Source organism: Oreochromis aureus, linkage group 7, assembly GCF_013358895.1.
Source record: "Oreochromis aureus strain Israel breed Guangdong linkage group 7, ZZ_aureus, whole genome shotgun sequence".
NCBI classification, from domain to species: domain Eukaryota; kingdom Metazoa; phylum Chordata; class Actinopteri; order Cichliformes; family Cichlidae; genus Oreochromis; species Oreochromis aureus.
In genome coordinates this window covers 19,131,162-19,156,639 of record NC_052948.1, presented here as the reverse complement: position 1 = coordinate 19,156,639, position 25,478 = coordinate 19,131,162, and the positions used below count along the sequence as shown (strand labels likewise).

Genomic DNA, 25,478 nt, shown 5'->3' with positions numbered 1-25,478 from the left:
CCTGAGCCTCCACACAGAGGAGAATGGGCAAATCCAGCTCCACGCACAAAAAACATAAACACACCTGTCTCTGTGTCAAGTGTTACAGCAACACATGTATACTATCCAATGAGGAGAATAAAAACACAAGGGGGAGAAATAATAAGTCCACCCAGGGTGGTCAGCCATCTCCGTTTCCCAGCTAGGACTCGAGTGGGCATTGTACAGATAATTGGTTTCAGCTCTTTATTGAGAAGAATCTCATTTGACGTGCACGTTTTGTAGCCTTTTAAGTTTGTAAGCGAAATTTGCAAATTCATGTAACATTCAAGGATCCCACTAATATATGCATTTTGAACAATATGTCAAAATGCATATATTAATATATGCCCAGCATCAGTGAGGGACTTTCTTTTGTACAAAGTATTTGTCTTCTCTTTTAGTTGCCTTACCACACCCCACCAGAGGGCATCGGCATAGCTGGAGAAGCCCGTTTTGCCCTCCTCATCTACAGCATCTTTCTCCGCCAGGTAGACAAAGTAGGAGGAAAAGATCAGGCCCAAAAAGCCAATGTACAAGGTGGTAATCAGCTCCTGAAATAAAACAACATTTGACCAAAGATCAGACTATGAAAATCTAATATGGAAGACTTACCATGTTATCAGAACTCCCTCGACTCTGATTGTGCCTCAAGGCAGTTTTTGACTCCACATACAGCTGGAGATCCTTGTGAGTGCCAAAGCTAAATTCTGGGCTGCAAAAAGGTTTAAGATATGCTTTTTTTATGGCATCACATTAAATGCATTCTGACGATCTAGCTCCATCACTTTCAAAAGACATCAGTTTCACAATGACCAGTGAGTCACAGAACTGCTGCTGGCCGACATAAGCAAGTCAGCCTAAACATGTCAGGCTAGTTTACCCCAAATGATTATTTGGGTCTTTTCGGCATACATAAAGAGATCAGTTTCACGTCTCACTACGAGATGAGAGAATTCCTGCACAAACTGGGATTGCCATTTTCTGCTCTCAGGCTTCGCTAAAGAAATAATAGAGTGGATCATGTACATAGTGCACCTCATTCTCTGAAGAGATCAAACACAATCTTCAATTCAATCCTCCCTGAAACTAAGCTGTCATGATAGGTGACTCAAGTATACGTGGTAAGTTGTACATATTTATGATTAATGTTTCAGTTATTATGTAACGGCCGTAAGTTACCGACTTTAAAGTCACCTAGACACACCATATATGACAAACAATGTGTGGAGTATTAGTTAACCTTTTACTGGGCAAGGGACAATATTTGGTAACTTAAATAAACGTCAAAATTGGCCTCCCTGTGACTCATTGTGAGGTTGTAGAACCACACTGACTCATTAATCAACAAAGATCAGGTTATGTGACAGATGGTGACATTATTCAAAAGTTTTCTAAATGTTGAGATACATGTTGTTTGTGTTGGATTTCTAGAAACTAGGGAAATGTATGGCATTATATGCGATCATATGCCTTGTTCACCTTAAACTAGCAAGCGATAGCAAGTCGATTTTTAAACATGCACCAGACGCATGTACTAAGCCATATTTGTGATAATTCTAAAAGAAAAGCCCTATTATATATAGTAAGATTAATAAATATTATGTTGAATTTTGCCACAAATTCATAAATCATCCACTCAGCAATTTAACCCATTTATAGACATTTTCAGAGTAGAAATACTAGAATATGTGATTCTGTTTGTTTTGTGATCTTACAGCAGTTTTTATTAAACTTAAATTGCATATGTTGGTGTTCAATTTTATTAAGTTTTATTACTTTTTATTACTATTTATTCTTCTGTTATGGTTTGCTTTGTTTTTGTTTCTATTACTATGTTGTTTCTGTTGTTGTTGTGGTTTTGTTTTTATTTTATTTTATTTTATTTTGTTTTTTATTTTTTGTTGTTGTTCATGGTGCACTATGTAAAACCGGTTAAAATCAATAAATAAATGTTTAAAAAAAAAAGTTTAATTACTGCTAATTTAGTGAGTCGATATTTGTAATTTATTTTGTTTTGATTGAATTTTGTATAAGCAAAAAATAAGGGGTACCACCAATAGTTAGAATGCTATTTTTTTACTTCTTGTTATATATTTACAATTTCCATCTCAATATACGAGTTCATGTTTGGAATTTTGATTTATGTTTCAGGGGGGTGTACAGGTCTTTTTGGAGGTGTGGTCCTAAACTTTTGATCAGCTGTAAAACAGCCTGTCTCAATTTCAGCATTGTTTTTAATAAAATGCATGCTCAAAATAACGTTTTGTCTCACTCTTATTTCTTCTTGTTGCATGTTGAAGCTCTACTTGGAACCTTGTTAAGATCCAACCATGCAAAATGGGATTTTTTTGCCCTCTTTCAAGTGGTCTTAAACTTTTGATCGGGACTGTATTTGGTTTTCAGCAGGTCTAAACGTCACCGCTATGTTTTTCCTTCAAATATGACTGGATAATGACTAATGGAAAATGCACTAATTTCTTTTGCAACTGTCAACTTGGCTTTTCTTTTTCTTTTTTTTATAAAAGTCTGCCCATCAAGTACCATGCCATAGCACAACCTATACTGGGCCTATATACATGCTTAGCTCAGTGAATTACCTTAAATTAACTTACCAGGAACTGTTGCCTGTGACTGAACTTGATCTGTACTTGATGTACAATAATCATCATTTAACATGCACCTGGTTTTTGCCATAGCTTTTTGAGCCTAAACCTATCCCCCTAAAAAACAATGGTAAATAAATTCATAAATATGATTAAATGAAGTGCAAAAATCAGAGATAGCAGTCTGAGCATAGATCCCATCCGCTTCTTCACATTACAAAGTGTTTCCACTAAACAGAGCATATCATTTAATAAGGCGATCATCTGACAACAGGAGATGGCACCAAATCACATTAGGCTCAGTTTGGCTACATCTTAAATGTATTTTTATGATTCTCTGCACACAATCCTCACCGATAAGCCCTTCTCCTCTTATGCATCAAAGAGGTATGAACGTCAGGTTTGACCACAACCTAGGAACTTGGTGTACTTGAAGGATTAAGAAGAGAACATTACATCATCTGACTTCACTGTCTATCGGCCTGAGAAAGAACTAAAACAAGTGTAGCAGAATGAAAAAAAAAAGAGAGTACAGCCAACCTTGACAACTTCTTTTCTTCTCCTTATAAAGCCAGGTTTACTCTGATTGTTTTATTCACCTGTGTGCATTGGACTTGTTGTCATAAGCAGTAAATGTTACTGTGAGTACGTCAACTAGCGTGTCTATTGCCCTGTATAAGCACAATTAAGGCCTGTGCATTTACTGTTTCTGCAGTTATACCTTCTGTTGATTGGCCGTTATGTGTTAAAGTGATTCTAAATAATTACATTTAAAATGAATAAATAATAACATACAGGCAGATTTGTGGAGCTAATATATTTAGCTGGATTCTTCTTATCTTACCTGTCGATGAATAAAGACTACAGACCCCAGCAGCCTCCACGTTCCTCCCTGACGGTCCACGTGCAGCATACGCAAGATTTGGAGAAAGCGGATCCCTCTGCAACACACAACATCATCTCAGCTGTTTCATCCCACTATAGCTACGAGCACATGGTAAAATGCAGAAGAAAATCACTGCTCTACCTGATGGCAGATGTTGCGAACACTTGGCCGTTTGACCCCACACCAAGCACAATGATTGAGGCGATGACCACAATTAAATCTGTGAGAAAGACACATTAAAAAAAGAAGGAGAAAAAAAAACCCCACAACCAAATAAGGGCTACAATTATTTTTAGTTTTATACAAAAGTGAAGTCTTGCTGGAATTATCTGAGATGTTCATCTACAAATATACTTTATGGCATGTGTTGTATTAAATGAGAACAAAGGAAAAAGCCAGGTGCACCTATGATTGATATGGGTTTCCTGATAAAGCGGAGGCGTCCTTTGATGCCTGCATATTTGCTGCGGCAGCCTGCCGACCACAGCCGGACCACATACTCCGTGCCAAAGAACAGCACCAACACAATCTCCTGCGGAGAACAATGCAAACACGGATTCAGGGTTACGTTAATCCATTGGTACATAGACTATAACTTTGAAACATATGCAGGATGTGGAAGTAGATATGTTATCTTTTTGTTTTTTTAAATCATTGATGCTTTGCTATGCATTGGCACTAATTTAAAAGCATTAAAGCTATTTTAATCAATCACCAAGATTCACAGCATTGATATGAGTGGGTAATGACAGGTGCATGAGATAGAAGAAGAGAGACACAGAGGTGGTCTAGAAGGACCAAATGAGGCCACCCAGGAGTAAAGATGGAGGTTGACAACACAGCTGATAACAGCTCATACATGAGGCAGGGTCAATAGCTAAGTGATTAAAGCCACAGGATGAAAAACCATTAAGCAAGAAAGCTTTAAAAAAAAAAATCACCAAATAACAACTTCAGTATTAGTTGCAATCATGTGCACCTGCATATCTGCATTGTGTTATTGTGTACTTGTTTCGTAACACATGCACGCAAGTGTGGAGTCATAGATGAATCGGCTTCAACTGACGTGAGATCATTTTCCTGGCCACCGAGTATCCATAATACTCAGCTACCTTACTGTCAGGACCTATGGGCGATGTGGGTGGTCAATTCATTGAGTTCAGTTGCTTAAACTGGCTGCTCCCTGACCACCCCTTGTATGAAACTTAATACCATGAGCCCTGCTGCAATAACCCAGCACCACAAGACTTCAAAACAATGACCTGTCAATCACTCCAGACTCTATCTCGGCTGAAGAAGTGTCGCTCTAATATTAAACAAAAGCCTTTTCTCTTTTCTGTCTTTCTTTTTTCGCTTCTCTAAATTATCTGTTTACTCATTATCGCCACTCGAATATGTTTACAACTTTCATTTTTACGCCTGAGTCGTCCGGCCCCTGGGAATCCTGCGCTTCTCATTCATCCGCATGAATTGCACATTTTCTGTCACTGAGTTAAAGACAAAGAAAGAAGCCGCTAAGGAGGCATAATTGACAGAGACGGGGAGAAATGGTCCAGCAAATCTCTATAACATAGCCTGATAATCAGACTGAATAACCTTTTTGCTTTCACTGCATTCATTCGGTGAAACCAAACAAATCGGAGACATGGGCAGGCATTCAGATGTCTCTAACCAGTCTGCCTGTTACATCCATTTCAGCTGAACTTTCTCCAGCAAGCTGTAGGAGTTTTTTGTTAGTGTTAGGACAGAAACAGATTATATTCCATGCCCCTGGTGCTTTGTAGTTTTGACAGCAGGTCAGGCTGTATTTTTGCATGCTGGACTACAAAGTTAGTAGTTGCAGGACATCCTGAAAACCAAGTCTTAAACTGTCATTTAATAATACCTAACACCCAATACAAAACAGCCTACAGAATACCAGTTTATTGAGCTTAGTAATTATGACAGCTAGGTAAAATCTGAAAGTCAAAGGTACGCATGAATTTGGGAAATTTAAAGGGATTAGTCACAATAATGCCATAAAATAGGTCACCCAGATGTTGGGGTATTTTGTACGTGAATCCTAAACTGGCAACTATGTGTTTACTGAAAACAGCTGCCTATTGGTGCAGCGATAATCTCGTCAAGCCAGACAAAGATGAAGCTCATTCAAAGAGCCGCTCGGGAATTACAGTATCACATGAAAATGTGATTAGATCGCTTCATCGTTGCGTCTCACATTGCATGAGAGGCTTATGTATATCAACACAAACTCGTGGGCCCATCAGTTCAAACTGAAAATGCTTTCTCTGAGTTATTTGACATGCCACACATAAGTTTATTATATCAAATGGATTTTTTATTTCTTCTAATTTGCAACTGAATATTGAAATAACCATAACCACATGACAAAATGACACCATGTCAGCAATTTACTCTTGCCAACTGAGTTTGTTCTTTCAGTCTACAAATAACATGTTGCCGTCAGTTGCATAATTGATGTCACTGCTCCCACAAGTGTCATTTAAAGTTTATATATTAGTTTACCAAACCTCTAATTAAATCTCAAATGCATTCTTTAGAAATGTCCTGAATATGTCATTTAGGCCATGACCCAGAGGTCACTCTTTTTCTTTGACCATAAACTCGGGACGTCATGGAGGTTTCTGGTCAGGTGGGGGGAATTTGGAAGTGACGGTGCCCAATAATATCTCATTAAAATCACCGAGCGCATACGTTCCCCCTGTGCCTCCTGCTTAGCCTGGTCAGCTTTACTTTGGCAGCTGCTTTGAAGGCCAAATATCCTCAAGGACTAATGTCCCCTCTGCCATCCAAAATAAGCAGCTTGTGATTCACGGATGTTAGCTAACCTTGAACTTTCTAAGTATAGTTACTACGACCAGTGTGTGCCACCGTGACACCAGTCTGAGCTTTGCCTCCACACCCGCCCTCAAACACACTTGCACGTGCACCCACATGCAAGCACACAGAAAATAGATAAGGCTTTATCTTATCTCAGTATTAGTGCTGAGCCATTATACACTCATACAAATGCACAAACGCACAACCAGGTGCACAAACAAACAGGGTTCAAAAAAGATTAAAAAAATATGGACATATATTTTTCATTTTTGATTGAAACAAAAAAAATGTAAGGTGAATGAAGGGAAGGACTGAGAGACAGGGAGACTCAGATTTAAAGAAAATCTGTCTCTTCTTGATAAAAATAAATGAATAACTGTGATAGTAAGTCTTCAAAGGACACTGTCCAAAAGTTCATAGAACATAGTGTCCACTCTGTTCTCTGATTGCAGCAGGACCCAGGAGGTGGTGCGTTGTGTGTCTGTGAAGCCTTTGTATATGTGCAAACCGGGTGTGAGCATGCAGTAGCTGTGTGTGTGCTGATGTTCACAGTGTGCTAGAAGGAGACAGATGATCCGGCCTCTTTGTAGAGTTTCCAAACAGAAGCAATAATTTTCGCTACCTGCTGTAATCCCCCGATTTATTGCATCACTTAGCAGCCTTAATAGCCTAATAAGCCACAGAAAAGGCAATCCACCAGCATGTATCAACAAATACAGTCTCTGTGGAGCCACATGATTCCACATAACAAGTGTCTTAACTGTAGGTTCAAAAGACACATGTTACTGCATGGGCTTTCAGATGAACGCCGTACAAGATGATGGGTGGGTTTTGTGGTATTTTCAATAAATGAAAGAGATTATTCTTTCTAAGTGCCGTAATATCAGACTGAGCTATAAGATGGCGGTTAAAATCTCTCCCAGCTTCAATCTTATATCGCCATCATGTGGACAACTCAAGGTACTGCTGCTTTACACCACTCGCCAGATATTATATATACAAACACCAGCTAAAGGAAAAGAAATGCAAGTTTATATTTTAAATATGTTTTATAGACCAACACTGTAATGTATGTGTATACAAGAGGTTTAATGTAAGGTATGGCTTCCTCCTCTGCAGTCACCCATGTGCCTGTGGGCTGGGTTCAGATCTGTTGCTAAGGTATTGTGCAGCCTGCAGCTCACTTATTATACAATTACCGACATGCTTTGCAGTTTTTTCTGCCTTTTTCTAAAATAGTCCATTTGAAAATTCACAGTTAACAACAATAATTATATTAAAACACTAAAAAAATATCATTTTGCTTAAAGACCTTGTGCATACTGGAGGATGAACCATTACACAATCACAAAAAATGATTTGGGTAATTACCAGTACTGTTAATTTAGGGCTGTTGCAGCATAAGCCTTCCATTCGGTGGTGAACACTGCAGAAGGTTTCTGTTTAGGTGTATCACTACTCACCATCCAGAAGAGGGTACCCGTGGCAAAGTCTGCATATTGTTCTATCGTGGACAGCACACTGAAGATTAGACACACCAGGACCATGACGAAGCTGCAGAGAGGGACACAGCACATCCAGTCCATTACCACCACTCACCACATATCACTAAGCATCGTATTACGATGCAGTAAAAACAACACAACACAGTGAACATATTAAGGCTTTGTACAACTCTAACCTGAATATATTTCTCCACATTGCATTTCATTTTCTTCTAGTGCATTTCAAAAATACATGACTGAAGAACTTGGTCACATTTGGTGGCTGTGGCTCACAAGGAATGGGTAATCTAGCAGTCAGCCAACCACTCTACCAACCAATAGTTTGAGCGCGTGTGCAAACGTTAGACAAAGTGCTAAGGTACAGAAAAAGTGCTTGGATGAATGCGTGTGTGAGACTGAGAGAATAAGGTTTGTAAAAAGTGCCATGATTGCTCAGTTAGATTACAAAAGCACTCTGTAAGTACCAGTTCATTTTACTATTTGGTTGTAGAGCAGTAAAATGCAGAGCATGCATTTTGAACTTTTTATGAATAAAATATAAAAATGACAGCAGAATCTAAAACTATGATTGAAGGGGAACTGTAACACGTCAGAAAAATGTTCCTCCTTATTGCCAATGAATATGCTTACATATATCGCCTTGACATCTATGGATTCATAGCAACAATCAATAAATATTTTTTGTTACAAAACAAGTTGTACAGCACCCTGCTACTGTACAAAGTTTAAGGCACTTAATGTGTTTTTCGTCACTCTGTTTAAATGAACAGCTGACAGGATGTTTCCACATCGCCTAGCAACTGTGAAACATTCCGACGAGACAGTCCATCTGTCCGTGTACATACATCGTCTACAAATACAGCCCTGTGAGCGGAACATCCACCAGGCACACGACTAAATGAGGACGAGAAAGGTGGATGGGGGTTAAAGTGACAGTGAAGGGAGAAAGCAAAGGAGTGAAACAGGGCGAGGAACGGTAGTGCTGCAACTCGTGATTAGCATTTTAATGAGCAATTCACCTGCAGATTATTATCTTCGTCAGAAAAAAAGTAAACAGTTCCCTTCTTCAAATCGTCACAAAGCCCAAGTTGGCACATTCAATTTGGTTTATTTGACTGAGCAACATTTCAGTGACATTTTATGGATAATAGAAGTAAAAGAGCCACATAAAAGTCTGGTTTTCTCCTCTAATCAGGTCAATATTATTTATACAGCTCATATCAAAAGTCATCTCAAGGTGCTTTACAATATGATGGAAAGACCTTACAATATTAGAATGAGAACTCAAACAAGCACTTGGTAAAAGCAGAGAGGATGTGTTCCCTTTTTAGCAGGAGATCTCTGGCTAAAGTGGGCTCAGCGAGAGGCAATCCATAGGCCACAGGAGTGAGGAGAGAGGGTAGCAGAGAGAGATGACAAAAAACGTAATGTATAAAAAGCAGAGGAAAGCGGAATGAATATGGAATACAATGAAACAAAACAAAAACAAAAAAATTCTTGCTCATTAATGGAAAAATATTTTTTTCAATTAACCACTTGTTTTTTTTCACTCTTTAAAACACCACAAAGTAATAATGACCTCAAACACACCACTAAAAGCCATTTGAATATGTTTTTTTTATTTTACACTACTACTAAAAGGTAAGTATAAATTTCCTCCTTTAACCTCCTCACCCATTTATTTACATATTCATTTATTAAATTCAGAAATTTTTTTTGCATTTTCTTTACTGAACCTCCACCACTGAAAGTGCGGCTGGTTGTTTGAATTTTTACCAGCCAGAAATAATCCTTGATACATATAAGAGCTTTTCCATTACATACTATTAATGTTTATCATAAAATTCACTTAAAAACACACACTTCTAAGCGGTGTATGTGGTTGCATTAAGATTTTGTGCACCACAAGCTGGATTACATGCCATATGCTGGAAGGGTTATTTTAATCATCTTAATGCACCATATATACAGCAGTACATAGTATAAGGCAGTATATACTTTACTAAGGTCCCTATACTGCAAATCTATTTTTTCTTCCCCCATCTGAGCAAAATACTCCCTCATGTGAGCCATACCTTTGTGCTGGACACTGTTTTGAAGCTGTTCTCTTCTTCAAAGATCACGCTCATCACTTGTATGACAGATCTTAGAATTAAATTAATGTAAAGGGTGATGAAGGGGCGACTGGTAAACGAGGATTCCCCGTTACACTTAGACCACAAGCCAGATGGGACAGTGATTTTTACTCTCTGGGGATTACCACTCACCACAGACACACACACGCACACACACACACACACACACACACACACACACACACACACACACACACAAGCATTTCTTCCTCCCTCTTACTTTTCTTTGAATTCTGTTCAGAAGAAAATATAAAAGCATTGGAACACAATATTCTGGGGGTACTCCAGGACATAAAAGCATGTCAGCGTGGGGCAAGAGATGACATCGGATTTTCTACAGTGCTATTTGCTTGGATGCCTGCATCAGAAAGTCACATGTTGTGCCATGGTTAGGTTTGACTTTATTGTAACGCTAACTGAAAACTAAGCTTTCAGCCAAGCCTTCCTGGAACTTTTCAGGAGAACAGAGATTTCAGTCTGAGTGGCAATAAGAAAGATGGAGGAACTGTATGAAGGGAGGAATGGTTAAAGACAAGTAGTCTAATCCTGGAGATGTTACTGTGAAGGATCATTTCTGTGGTCCGGATACTGAACATCACTTGCTTGACTATAGCATGCATGCTAACCCAGCACTGTATGTATGCTTTTATGGTTATTACTGGTGATTTGAACCACATTACACTAGACAGAAGATTACTAGCTTTTCAAGACTATATAAACGGTTCCACCAGAGAAAGCAGTACATGCTAACACTGCTAATGTACAAAGTGCAACTGCCACATCCACCACTCACCCTTCAGCACGTCTCATCCAACTCTAGTCCTGTTGACACCAAAATATGTTCCTCTTGTTCAACGTCCAACCTATACCCACAGACTCAGCTGTTAGGACTCGTTGAAGTTAGCTATGGAGGCACCACAGGACTGCTTTGACTCGACAGCCTGGATTGTTTTTTATGAACTACATGGAGAGGACACAGTCTGATGGCCTGTTATCACAGAATAACCAAGTCCTGTGGATACACCGCAATACTGACCATGACTGTATGTTGGGTTTTGAAAAACAAACCCTGGTTCACAAGTGACCTGAAACACTTCTCAATAAAAAGAACTAAGCCTTGAGCGTGAAGCTGAAGAAATAGCTTCCTCCTCTTACAGGAGGAAGCTAAAGGCTACACTGGAGTAGAACAGCATGAGAGATGTTTGGAGTGGTATGAGGAAAATCACTGGGTTTTAAAAGACAGACAACCATTGGGCAGCCTTGAGAGATTACATGAGGTCAACTATTTCTTCAGCAGTTTTAGTTCACAGACCTCTGCTGCCACCACCATACACCCCTGGTTACCACAGACCTCCAATAATCTTCAGACCCAGCTACACCTCACCAACTCCAGTGGACAGGGGACACCTGGAGAAACTATGAAAGTACAAGGCTGCCGGCCCTGATGACATCACACCTAAAGTTCTGAGGACCTGTGCAAGCCAGCTGTCTGTGAGAAGATACCAGTTTTGTGAGAAAATATCCTGTCTGGCTCATGTACCAAAGAAGCTGACACAAATTCAAATCAAGGTGCTGGATAGGTTAGTCTTGGCCCACCTGAGACAGCAGGTGAAAACATCTATTGACTCTCTGCAGTTTGCAACCAAATCTGGTAGCATATAACACAATCACTCTACACAGCGGATTTGAAATACAATCTTATTTTTAAATAAATTCTGACCACATGCAAAAATATTCTGATGATACTGCTATAGTGGCATGTAACAGGAGTGGACAGCAGCAGAAATACAGAAGTCTCATTGAGGCTTTAGGGAAGTGGCGCAGTAGGAGTTCCCTCCACCTCAAGACCTGAAAACCAAAGATCGATCGATCTATCTATCTATCTATCTATCTATCTATCTATCGATCTATCTATCTATCTATCTATCTATCTATCTCCCAGGCAACAAAAGACCAACTCAGAGACTGTATACAAAATATAAGCAGGCTCAACTTCCTGTGAAGTCATCAGGGCAGATAGAAGAATTTTTTCTCTTTAATTACCTTTTTACTGCCATTTAAAACTGCATTTTTCCTTTCTGGTTTTATTTATTTAATATTTTAATATTATTATTATAAAATTATTTCCTAAATATGGGATTAACTTATTATCTTACCTTAGGTTAACTATTTAAATTCAGTGGGTGCATTTTACACTAAATCAAACTGTGACATCAGATAGATAGGCCGGTAGATCGATTTAAGTTATTACCAAATAAGATACTTAAAGACCACGGATACAAGGTAAGTAAGGTAAATATATTTTAGTAGCTATTTGACCTATGCTGTGCAGTAAGTGGTCACAGGAAACAACTGTTCGTGTCATGCTGTTGCCAGGGATCCAAACAGTGGTAATGCCAGACTTTTGGGAAAGCAAAGATCAGACAGACATACAGGTTAAGAAGAGGGCAGGTAAAGCCAAATGTCCGTTTCCTGTTTGTTGAGATCGAATCATATTATTAGGACGAGCATAAATATGATACTGTCAGGATGTTGATGTAATAGTCATGTAGGTCATTGATGAGGCCATGTAATCCGTGTTTTCCTTCAGCGCATTAGATTATATTTGTTTTGCTTTGTAGGGATAACAGTGCAATGTAATATCACTGGGATTCCATATACTGTATCAGTGGTGGCAACATCCAGCATATGGCTGCAGTCAGATCTGATCAATGCAGATCATTCAAACAGAAAGCAAAACTCAAAAATCATACAAGTAAAATCTTTATATTTTCCAGCATTTCACTGCTTAAAATAAATTAAACTGTTTTCAAATGATCAAGATTTTTTTTAATTGATCACAAAAAACATAGAGCCTAATAAATTTAACTTCTTATGATATATTTACTACACATGCAAGTTAAAAAAAATAAACAAAAATATTAGGACAATATCAGATTGTGTAAGCACAAATGCCAGATTTTGTAGCTATACTAAGTAGTCTGCAGTGTGCCCAGTGTCTTAAGTTAATGTGCTTTGACCATGACTACAGCTAGACATAGTGATTTTCCCAATGTCACATCTCATTGTTTTCTGCAGCGACAACCCCCCCAGAGAGGTGTTTGCAGGGGACAGGACTCGGTCACTCAGACCCAGCCAACCTTATTTAGGCGGGCCAAAAACCCTGGGATCTGATTAAAACAAAACAGCTGGGGCTTTAGTGATTTAGCATTATTGACAGCAGATCCATCCAGCTTCTCTAAAATAAGTACAGCATAAAGCCACGCCAAACCCTCTGCTCAATCAGCAGCAAACCTACGGCAACATAAGCTCAGGAAGCATCACCTAAACACTGATCGCGAATGAGAAGAGAACATCTTCACGTCTATGAAGTAATGCGAGAACAGAAACTCACTTTTTACACTGTAAACAGACAAAAGGTACGGCCTACAAAGTTATATCTAAAAACCCTTGGAGTGGGAAATTTGCTTGTAAATCACTGTGGGTTATTCACTTTCCTTTGTTCAACCATCAGGTTCATCACCAGCACGTCCAGTTTAAGTTGACAGGTGGCAGCACATTTAAGAGAAAGCTTGTACTACATAATGATGACTATCATGCAAATACTGGTGTTCGTGAAGCACAAATGGTTAAAATTACTGGCTGACGTGAAGCCAACTGATTATAAAACTATCCCCAGTTCCGTGCCGACCAAAATCTAACCTACGTCTAAACATTTGCATTTCTTCTGAGTGTCCATGCAAAAGGAAGAGCCAGCTTAATCAACAAGCCAAATATTAGCCTTGTATTTGCTTAAGTTGAGCTGCATTTGGTTTGTGTCTCTTCTCTGCTAGGAAGTAATCGCCAGTTCAAGTGTATGTCCATTACAGTTTTGACCCCTACAAACCGCAACCCCCCCCCCCCCAAAAAAAATGAGTACATAAGTACATAAAAAAAGCTCTCTACAGTGCAGGAGATAAATGCAGTAATGAGGACTACCTGCCTAGATTTGTTTTGTGCCACACTTGGGTCATCAGCTGGGACCCTTTTCAATAACAGGTGTTTTGTTACGTTGAATAATTACACCAAACCAGAACTACCTCCCAACCCCCTTTATCTGCAGCCACACACTCACTACTGCCCTCGCAATCAAAAAACTAAGCAGGAGTTTTGTGTGACCAACAACTCTTTGAAACCTAAAAGGGCTCTCTTTGCTACTCATCAAAGCAGCTTATCTCCGCCATCAAACACATCACCAAACATAAGTTCAAAACAGCCAGGCTTCACACGGACATTAATATGCTAATCAAAACGACTCAAGTAACATTTTTATTCTAACTAGCATATTCTTTCATAACTCTACAGGACCACGAGTAGCACAAAAAAAACCCAAAAGCACAAAGATAATACAATTTCATAATCAGGACAAAGATTATATGTTTATATACAAAGCTGATAATGCCAATGCAAAAGCACTTTTCAACAAACAACAAACAATAACTGAAGTGATTATAACTATGCCCTTTAGACATCGACTCACCCTGAGAGGACTAACTAGAGTCAGCCATGTTTTTCCTTAGGCTGCTTAAAGCTCCATGCACCAATAGGAAGCCAGAGACCTGACGGAGCACGATGGGGACTTGGTAGTAACTTAAAGCTTAGCCCTAGGTTTTCAGTATCTACATATCAGGGCATAATGAAAAAAAATAGTAGATTTTAAATTCTATAACATCAGATGAACAACAACATGACATATCATGCTGTGTAATTATTTATTTAATGAAAATAAAGCCAAAAAATGCAAGCAGTGTGTGGAAAACTAACTACACCTCATTAAGTGGTCATTTTTCTGTGTGACTTCATCAGTCTCTCTAATCTCTTAAGATCCTACCACAGCATTTCAGTCATGTAGAGGTCTGGAACGACTGGGCCACCTTGACACTCTTTTCTTTTTCTGCCATTCTGTCGTATTTTGTTGCTGTTCTTGGGATCACTGTCCTTTTGTATGACCTAATTTCAGCAGATGGCCTCATATTTGACACTAGAATACTTTGTTATACAGAGGAGTTCATGGTTGACTCCATGACTGTAAGGTGTTACTGCAAAACAAGCTCAAATCATCAGCCCCTTCATCACCGTGTTGATAGTTGGTGTTTGTGCTGATATGCTGTGTTTGGTTTTCTCCAAACGTGGTGCTGTGCATTAAAGGCCAGACATCTCAACTTTGGTCTCGTCTGTTCCAGAAGTCTTGTGGTTTATTCACATCCATCTTTGCAAACCTAAGCCGTGCTGCCATGTTCTCTCCGAGAGAAAAAAGGCTTTCTCCTGGCAACCCTTCCAAACAAGCTCCAAGTTCAATTTTTTCTCCTTGCACTGTCATGAACTTGAACATTTAACATGCTAACTGAGACATGTAGAGTGAGATGTTGCTCTTGTTGTTTTTAAAAGTGGTCATATTTTCTGATGATCAGTTAATCGAGTGCATTTGATTAGCAGCACCTGGTAAACTCTTATTCTGGCAACCAACTTACCCACTTAATCCTGTCGTATTTAGTTTTTCCACACACACGGCTTCTGCATTTTGCTTAGTTTTTGTAAAATAAATAATGACATGGCGTAATATGTCATCTTCTTGTTAATCCAAGGCTGCATTTACCTCATTTTAAGAACTGATGAGGACCAGAAACCTTAGAATTGAAAGAGGGTGTACCCTCTTTTTTACCGTGAAAATGCAGGGGACAGCCTAAAAGAGGAACACAGGACTACACAGTGGACTATTTAACCTAACAAGGCAGAAGAATACAGGTGAAATCAGTAAGGGCGAGGATGGCAATCCCACAGGAGGAAAAACTAAAAAGGAAAAGGAAACACAACAGAAAGCTGGCCTTCAGAGTAAAACAGGAAATAACCAAAAGACAAACAATAAACTCAGAAACAAGAAGAGTCAAACTAAACATGATAGCAAAGACGGAAAAAGACACTGACAGAAATACAACACAGCATTTTGGCTTGGTTGTTTCGTATTTTATCCAAGGTTGTATTTAGATTGTTTCAAGATGTCCTGATGTCCAGATTATTTTTACTACGTCACATTAAATAAACTCTTAGAATTGATAGAGACTATGCTTTCTTTTTATTTTCACTGTAGGTGCTTTTTAATGCTTTTTTAGCATCTAAGGTCAGCATTTGCCTGTAAGCACAGAGTCTCAGACCAACATCACATTAGTGACTTTAGTAAAAAAACAAAAAACAAAACAACTTATAGCTAAACAAACATAAATTGCCCTTACCATTCTGCTAGAGAGCACGGTCAGAGAGCCCTCCAAAACCCTCTTTATTAACCCACGTGCCCTCCCCATCCCATCCATGAAAGAGCTTAAGGTGGATTACACCACATCAGCCACCGGCCATAAACACGGATATTCTATCCTGGCTTAGTTATCATCTTGTCCATCAACTACTTGGAAAATAGAGAAGAAAAATCTCCTCATAGGCTGGAGCACAAGATCAATCATAGAGAAATAGTTAGAGAAATAGTTCACATGGCCATGTCATTCATAACCAGTAACATGCACCAGCATACAGCTCAACATTGAGACTTCCTCACTTCTTTTTCACATTTATGCTGCTTATGCTAAACAGATTTTTATGTATTCTTTCTCTTGTTTATTAAAAAGGGAAAAATACATTTAATATTCAGACACACACTGACATTTAGCTCAGGTTAGTCGGAAGTGCAAGCAGTGAACAGGAAAACCAGGAAAGCAGGTAAGTGCGCGGGGGGGGGGGGGCTCAGAATGTTAGAACACAATGAAAACTTGTTACACTGTTACACCTACCAACAGACACACTTCAATTCACAAACATCTCTAGAAAATGGCTCCTGAAATTGGCTGACAGCCGACAGATGCCATCCAGCTTAACTGAGCTGACTGCCAAACCAATGGCCGAAAATACCCAAATCCAGGGACGCGATGCTTGTTGCCACGTGCAAACAAAACTCAGCTATATTCACTGCTAAAGGTGCTTTAAGTCACTGGATAAAAGCTCTGAATAAACACCCCAGATGTTTTATTAGGTATACTTTTTTACTATTGAGTTGGATCCTGACATCCAAATCCCTCACAGAGACTGACCTGGAGCTTCTCCTCTGACCTCTGACATCAACAAAGCAGACCAATCCAACCTGGCACTGTGCAACCAGTCCCCTGTTGGGTGCCTTTTCGATTGTGTGCCGTTTCCTTGTTTTGTATATATCCCTCCTGTTTGTACACAATTCTTCTGCCTGTATATATTTCTTGCATTTGTCATTTATTCCTGCTGTCTTTCTATTTATATTTTATTTCCGTGCAGTTGGTGTGGACCACCCACAATTTGGCTGTACATGTACAATAAAAAGAAAGGGCTAATTTATTCTATTCTATTCTATTCTAAGAGCCACCATGTTCAGCGTCACTTTGATCGCCTTTCTTCCCCATTCTGTTACTAGGTTTAAACTTCAGCATCTCATCTCCACCATGTCTGCATGCCTTCATGCACTGATATGTCTTACATGTGGAACTTTAGATATTAACTGTAGATAAATGAAGGAAAAACGTAACTGAACCTTATATAATGTACATTTAGCATCAGTAGCACCCAAAGTCAAATCCTTAGCTTCTACACCCATTTAAATTGCAAATGTACACACCCAACAATATATTTACAACGAAACACTAATGTAACTGCTAAACAAGCCACAGACAAAGACAAACATCTAGGTTTCCAGAACTGTGTGTTGTTCCTGCTGAATTAGCCGGATCAGGATGTTAAAATGCTGGGTGATCAATTTGTCATGAGGAGATATTGTAGTTTCTAAACAATACTGACTGTTAAAAACAAGCCTTTGGATTTGTTATTTGTATGTTCAAAAAATATCACAAAACTATTAAAAATCGCATCACTTTTACTGAGTGAAATGTGCCCCTAAAGAATTCCCTGAATACACTGATGTTTTGGAGTAAAATGGACATGAGACATACAGTTCACTCCAGTCTAACAGTAATCTCTCGTAAGCAGATACAAGAGTTCTCCGCTCTGCCTGCATAGATAGAGGGGAATGCCTGGAAGCTGAGGATTCACTATAGCCATTTCAATAATCTGTCCAGATATAAAAACACACAACAAAAGCTAGTATTTAAGACAACATCTGGCCCAGTGCTTTTTTCAAGAGGATAAACAGCTGCAACTCTTCCTCCACCGCAAACTGGTTGGGTTTCGTAAAGCTATTTTTAATCATACGCCAACATTTTTAACACAAACACAGGTAGTTAAAAATAAAACGTGGCTCTGATAATAAATTGATGTTATTTACTTCCACTGTTTCAAGTTCAACTTTTTTTCTGTCCAGGTTTGTTTGAAAGAAACTGAATGGATAAACTTGACAGATAAAAGGACCAAAAGGTATCCAGCTTGCAGTCCGAGAAGGGCATTTAGAAATCATGAGGATATACATGTTTATTCCCTCTGGTTATGTAAAAGACTCAGAGGGAGTGGCCCAAACATGGAGTGGATCATTGCCCCAGGTTCTCTGTACACTGGTGAGTGTGTATTGCATAAGATTCTTTTCGGACACATGTTCACGTATGCTGTCCGGGGTCCAAAGGATTTCCACTTTGACTAACTCGGGCATCATTAGTGTGGTATGTGCCTGCTTGTGTTCCTGTCAGTGTGCTGGGCCCATATTAAATATAACTATTTATATATTTCATCTAATTATCTAATGATTATGTGAATGTGAATGATTCATAAATTTTCTGTAATCCTTCTCTAAAGTTTTTATCACCCAAGTCTTACATAGGTCACCTGGATATATTATTATTTATTTTTGGCAATAAATTAAAGAAAAAAAATCTCATCTATCAGGGCCCATTTTAAATTTCTCTTTAGCCCAAAATGGACGATGAGCTGTGGTAATGGGAAGCCCACAAGGTAAAATCCAGGCAGAGCTCATTTTTTGAATTGTGTGTACACAGCAGTACCTTTAAAATGCTTTGTGCTACTGTAATAGACCAAATATCCCTGTAAAGCTCATCTTCACTTCTTTTTAAAGCTTTTATTTAAGGATTGCTTGTAAAATGGGTTAAAGTCCTTCAAATAAAAAAAACATACCTGTTGATCCAAAATATTTTTCATATATGAATAAGCAAAATAAGTCCCTCAAAGTAATGCTTTTGTAGTCCTTTCACCATACGTTCGCTGTGCACGTGAAAGACAGAAAGTACAGTACAGGGACAAGTTGTTCTGCTAAACGGAAAGGGATACAGCACCGGCTCAGGAGACAAACTAACACTGCTTAATGTGTAAATTAAAAGACCTGGAACACAGACTTCTGTGTTGTTCCAGTGAGAAAGAGGAAATCCACAGTACGGATTTAAACGTGAGACAAGATGGATAATTACCTGGTCATAAGCAAAGCATTTGGAGGTGCCAACACTTATTAGGTGCTTTTATTACACGTATAGTAACACAAATACCTGTCGTCAACTTAAATGGCATTACCAACACCTCAGCTCAGGTAACGCTATCTTTGCTTTACTTGTCTCTTCTTACATATATATGGAAAAAAGGCCCTTCTGAACATTTGATTTTAAGACCATCACTGGTATACTGCAATATCACATCTATAGACGGTCACAAAAATAACTCATATATCCTACATGTGGTAAATATTTAAATATCTAGGATATATGAGATTGTTTTTTGTTTGTTTGTTATTTTTTAGATATGCATTTACCAGCATTTTATTCTGCAGTCTGCCCAAATTTCAGCATCTGCACATGTGCCGATTCGCTGGAAATGTCCCTGACCGTTGCACAATAAAGGCAATGATGAATTAACTAACTAGCTGCATTGTGCGTGTGCTGTTTGTGTGTATGTCATCTTGATGTAGAGCAGGGCTTTTCAAGCTGACCTATTAGTGCTGTCATGAGTGCTGGATGAAGTCCTTTGTATCGCTGCTCTCCCCTGCCAAATCCGAGAAGAGGACGAGGGATTGAATGGCCGCCGGCTATAGCCTTCGACATGTAAGAGTTACTTAAAGGAGCGTCAGCGGGGATCGGTTAGAAGGGTTTAATATTGAATGAAAAGCAGTCTCGGGTTTACTGTCACTGTTAGAACTTTAGAGCCTCAATTAAGGACGATCAGCAATGCAAACAGAGTCTTTGCACTGTTTGTTCCACTTATCTGTGACGGACAAAACTAATAATGAGACAGACTAATTTTGCTTGTCTTCAAGCACAGCTTTACAGAGACAGATGAAAAGTAGTAAGCTATATATTATATCATATATTATATTATAATCTTATTTGAAATCGACTGAGAACACCTCAGATGCAGCACAGTTATTGCTGCACATCAAGCCCAAATGCTGTCATCTCCACAGACAATTTAAAACCACTCATCAGAATTAAGGTAAAGGAGAAAACATCTTTTAAATACGGAGACTTTATCATTGAGATTACTTTCCCAGATAGCATCGCTTCTATTTTGTTGAGTGGAGGCCTTGAAGTTAAAATTCTGACTTATTTCATTTTTCCTTCAATGTGATCTAAATCTAAATCTATAATCTATAAATCTATTATAGAAGATCACATGTGATAGTGGGCTCCTGAATAAATTTGAGTTCCACAGTTTCTAATCTTACCATTTCTGTTTTAAGTAAGCTAACTGCAGATTTTTATTTTCTTGTGACAGCTGAATAAGTGGAAGAAAATGGATGCATGAAGCTTTATTATAATATTTCAATTACTATTCAAAGGAATTCATTTTGTTTTCAAGGATACCTGACATGGGTCAGACAAAACATGCTTATGCATTACAGCATAAAAACTCTGCTTTTATGGATGGCTTCATTTCATCTGTTGACAAAACAAAGAGCAGAAAAGACCTGGCTACTCAGAACCAGATATGTGATTAGCCAGATCACATTGACCTGCTTCTGCTGGGCTTTCTTAAAACAACCACCGACACACGGCAGGCCTAAAGACACCGCTCCTCCTGCTACCGGGAACCAGAGCCTATAACTGGAAGAAGAAGCGCTAGATGTAATTAACAAGAGAGTGTCTGGAGCTAATGAGATGACACCAGAGTCTGTTTCGTGAATTTTTTACATCTTCTAACACTTCTGTGAAAGTTTGTACATCGTCTCCCCGGTGTTTATACGCCAGGTAATTTTCATGGAAGCCTATTCTTGCTTAACTAGACTTTAATTTTAACCTTGTTCACGTGGATTGAGATTTTGAGCACTCCCAACTCTCTCAGATTACCAACTGTACCTAACACGAGCTCATCGTCTTTTGCAATCGACTCATTTCGCGCTGCTGCCAAGGCGATGTGAAGTGTGGACTTAAATCAGTGTGCACAGAAACTGACAGGTACTCACACAAGGAAGTGGTAGAGGAAGCACTTCAATCCAGCAGGCCTCTCTAGGAAGTTGTAAATATCCCCCTGCATGCTAGTCTTGATGTAAGGGCTGTGGAATTCCTTTTGATGATGACGCAGCCAGCTTGAACGAGGGAGAGGTGGCGGGATGGCGGTGAGAGAGGGCTGGCTCTGTAAAATCTGCAGGGCCGGGTCCTTTGTGTCTGCAGGCGGACAGCAGGGAATGCCTGATCCATTATTCACCGCTGCGGGCTCCGGTTCCAGTGAAACAGGAGAGTAGTGGCTCCTGTCAGGTGCAGGGGACCTCAGGGCAGTGCTGCTGGTAGCCGTGCAGGTGGGAGGCGCGAGGCCAACGTCCATCTCCTGGTCCAGGCTGATGCTCGTGCTGGTACATCCGTTTGGGCTGCAACTTATGAAGGAGCTCCCCAGCCTCCTGCCACAGTCACGCTGCACCCGGCACGTCGCGTGAAAGGAGCGTGTCCGTCTTTCCCCCATGTTGCCCCGCGGGATGGTCCAGTTCAAAGAAGAGGGCCAAAGGGGGAATGAAAAGCCTTGGGAAATCCTGATTGTTCTAGCGAAGGGAACAGGGCAGCCAAATTAAAAAACTAGCCAGGCATGGCTAGCTACCTGCTGCTGAGAAGAGTTCTCTTTGCTGGGCTGCATCTGTGTCCATACCTGCAGCAGAAGATGTTACATTAGTCTGAGAGAAAGCCTTATTATAACACTCGTTATTTTAGTGTCGAAAGAGAAAATGATAATTGGATGATGGAAAAAAGAGATACTCTCATAAAAAGCCCTTTTTTGTATTATATCACCTGGATTAAATGATTGACATTGACAGCAAAAACCAAAACATGCTGACTCTAAAAATATCAACAGATTAGAATCTGACAAATACTAAATGTGGTTCCCTTTAGCCTGTTGCTTTTGAACTGTGACCATATGCGGATCAGGGATGTTTTGTGCTTAGGGCACTGATGCTGATTAAAGCTTTCCATTGTGTAACTCTAATTGCCCTAGTTTTTGCACTAAGATGCACCTTCAGAAGGTATAGTGTCATGGTTATTACTAGTTTTTTTTCTTTTGTTTGAGACAGAAAGAAAATGAAAATAAAGAATTCCTAGCAATATTCCTTTTAGCTGTCCCTGCTGCTTAGACTGCTGTGCTGTGACTTGTAAGCTGTGAGCATTATGAAAGTGTAACAGGCACATAATATTCCCAAGACCCGAGCGCACACTAGTTAATGTGGCAGTGACAGGTCAACACACTAGTCCATTTCCACCAGCTCTTTCTGGTGGAGATTTTCTACTGTAAAAAAAATAGCATCCTGCTAAGAGTATCGCTGATGGGTGTCACAACCTCTCTGCTCTTCCATCTGGAAGGCAATGCAGATGCGCAGTGTACACTCTGTTACAGTTCAGTTTAAATTCAGAGAAAAATAACGCGGTGCGTTTAGCAGCCAGTGACGGCATTTAAGCTTCTGCTGTCACAATGTGACCTTCAGCGCTGCTTATACAAAGTGTGTCACACCGCAAACGCTTAATCAACGTGCAACCGCCCAAAAATTAGACCGATTAAAGCGCTGGGTGGCTGCAACCACGTGAATGATTATTTTGGCAGCTTGTTTCTCACCTTTCTCCAACTTGTTTTTTGTGTAGTCAGATCAAGGTTAAAGTTGTGTGTTTTTACTTAAAGATGCACACAAATTCATAAAAAGGTAGTCAGCTGTATTGTTGTATCATATATACATAATTATTGAAATTATATTTCTCTACTTTATATATTGTACATTTTCCTTTTATGCATTTTTTTTGCACAGTATTTTTATTGTTAGGTTATGCTGCATCTATTTATTCTTGCCTTGTCCGCTCTCCTGCTGTAGCAATGTGAATTTCTCAACTCTGTGACTAATAAAGGATATCTTATCTTTAAAAAAAGAGCCCTTCTAACATAAAAACTAATTTATGCTACTGAATCTGCTAAATGACTCTTCATTAGAGGTTGGTGGATGTTCCAAATATTGACAGTATTGATACAGATGGTGTATTGTTATCAGATTGATACTATTGTGATAAGATTAATACCAAAGTGCTTTAGAGGCAGGCATTTTTATATTCCAGGTCTCCAAAAAACTCAGTTTCAAAATACCTGAAAAGCTGAAAAGTGATAATAATAATTTTGGAGAGTAATTTCCTCATTTAAAGGTCATTAAAATGTGTTCGGAATTTGACGATGATCCATCTCATAAATCATGCTCTTCCCTAAATAAGCTGCCTTTTACTGGTAATACTGTCCCTGTATTTACTTGGTATCACACCGATACCAAAATTTGCAGTATTTACAGCACTACTCTTCATCACTTTAGCCAGCACATGTTGATATAAGCATTATGGAAGTCACTGATTACAGATCTTTTAACTCTACACGAAGAAGGATCTACAGGACAGTTAGTAAGCTGTGCTGTCCATATCACAAACAACAACCACCTGTGTGTGCATGGGGGCAAACAACCTAATTCTGGCAAGCCGACAACTTTCCATCTGACCAAATCAAAGCCTCTGCTTGCTATCATATGTACAATTAATGAATGCATAAACAGCGGGTAGGCGATATAGTGTCTTCTCTGGAAAGATACTCAACCAGGCGGCGTGATAGATGACCGGATGTTACCTAAAAGGATCGGAAAAAAGAAAGATCTAATTGGAGGCAACGAGCCCCGTCCATATCTGTCCTCGGCTACGGTGGAAGTGATGACAGGAGCCACATGTCTCCCTTTAGATAGAGTTTCTACCTTTAAAAAATGGAAACCACACAGTCATGAGACACACAATGAACTGCCAGACATGCATAGGCTGCTGTGGGACTCTACGGTTACAGAGTATTATGTGACTTTTCGTTAAACTGAACCGAGCCATGTGGGTAGGCGGGTGGGGGCATATAACAAATCAAATGATAGCGTGTGGGCTTTTAAACATAAAACGCCTCACACTACCTAAAAACCTCCAACCCCCCGTCCATCTGTTAAACATAACTCCTGAAAGCAGCGTAAGCGAGTAAATTCTGTTTAAATAAAGGTGCTGTCTCCATCACTTAATACTTCACAAACACTGCTGTCCTAAACAACAACGTGAGAATATTGCGTTAGACCTTACCTTTAACTTACACACCACGACTCAAGTTGTTTTCGGAGCACCAAGTTCCTCTTTTTCTGCTTTGTGTCACAGCAAGTTCCAGGTACTCGCGTCCTTCAGGTAGAAATGATGCTCCAGCGCTCAAACACATAAGGAACACCGCAAACACGGGGATGCCACAGTTCTTTAAGCGGCTGCAGTCTGCAGGACTTGTCCCTTTGAAGAGCATCGTCGCTTCTGCCAGGACACGCGATGCCTTTACGGGCGAGAGGAAATCTTGTACAATCGGGATGCAAACTTGGGATATGTCCAAAATTAAAATATAATTAAAATATAGGGCATATACCGGATTTATTGTTTTTGTAATAAGTTCTCTAACAACAAAGTAACAGTTATAACTTTGTTCTTGTTGTTGTTGTGTTAATCCAATCGATATTTCTTCAGTCACTCAGTAAAATAATAGCGATGACAAACAATCGATCACGTGCAGTCTATATCGAAAGTCACGCCCTCAAATATATTCTGATGCTGAAATAACAAACGCTCGGTTTTCAGTCACATTTTGATTTTACGAACATACCAGGTTATTTCATAAATGAACTGCTTGTTCAGGTGTGCTGGGGGTAATATTCATATTAAGCATATTTTAATGTTGTGAAAGGCATTTTATTTTATTATTTGTGTATTTTATTAGCATATTGTTACAATTAACCACCGTCACATGTTGTTTTTTTCCCATTTAAAAAAAAAGAAGAAGCAAAAACTAGTTATGGTAATGAAGAGAACAACCAAGAGAGTTAGTTTTTACTCAGAGGCACCAGAACAGGTTCATGAAGTCATAAACTTTACTACATATTTTGAATGTGACAGCAATACCACAAAGTGACGAATATGACGAAATTAGTTGCCCTTTAATTGTCGTTTGAGTTAGAATAAACATTTATTAATACCTCATT

The 25,478-nt window shown here is 39.2% G+C and overlaps 1 protein-coding gene across 4 annotated transcripts in view; it reads right to left on the bottom strand.

Annotated features, from left to right (window-relative positions):
- Positions 1-24,772, bottom strand: part of kcnq1.2 (potassium voltage-gated channel, KQT-like subfamily, member 1.2) — a 165,219-nt gene extending 140,447 nt beyond the window's left edge. For all 4 annotated transcript variants that reach the window (XM_039614326.1, XM_039614327.1, XM_039614328.1 and 1 more), the window contains exons 1-7: positions 24,544-24,772; positions 21,393-22,066; positions 7,815-7,905; positions 3,916-4,042; positions 3,652-3,730; positions 3,469-3,565; positions 432-572 (exon numbers count right to left, since the gene is read on the bottom strand). In XM_039614326.1, coding sequence (XP_039470260.1) covers positions 432-572; positions 3,469-3,565; positions 3,652-3,730; positions 3,916-4,042; positions 7,815-7,905; positions 21,393-21,886 — 1,029 coding nt within the window. In that variant the 5' untranslated portion in view covers positions 21,887-22,066; positions 24,544-24,772. The remainder of the gene's footprint in view (positions 1-431; positions 573-3,468; positions 3,566-3,651; positions 3,731-3,915; positions 4,043-7,814; positions 7,906-21,392; positions 22,067-24,543) is intronic.
- Positions 24,773-25,478: the final 706 nt, after the last annotated feature.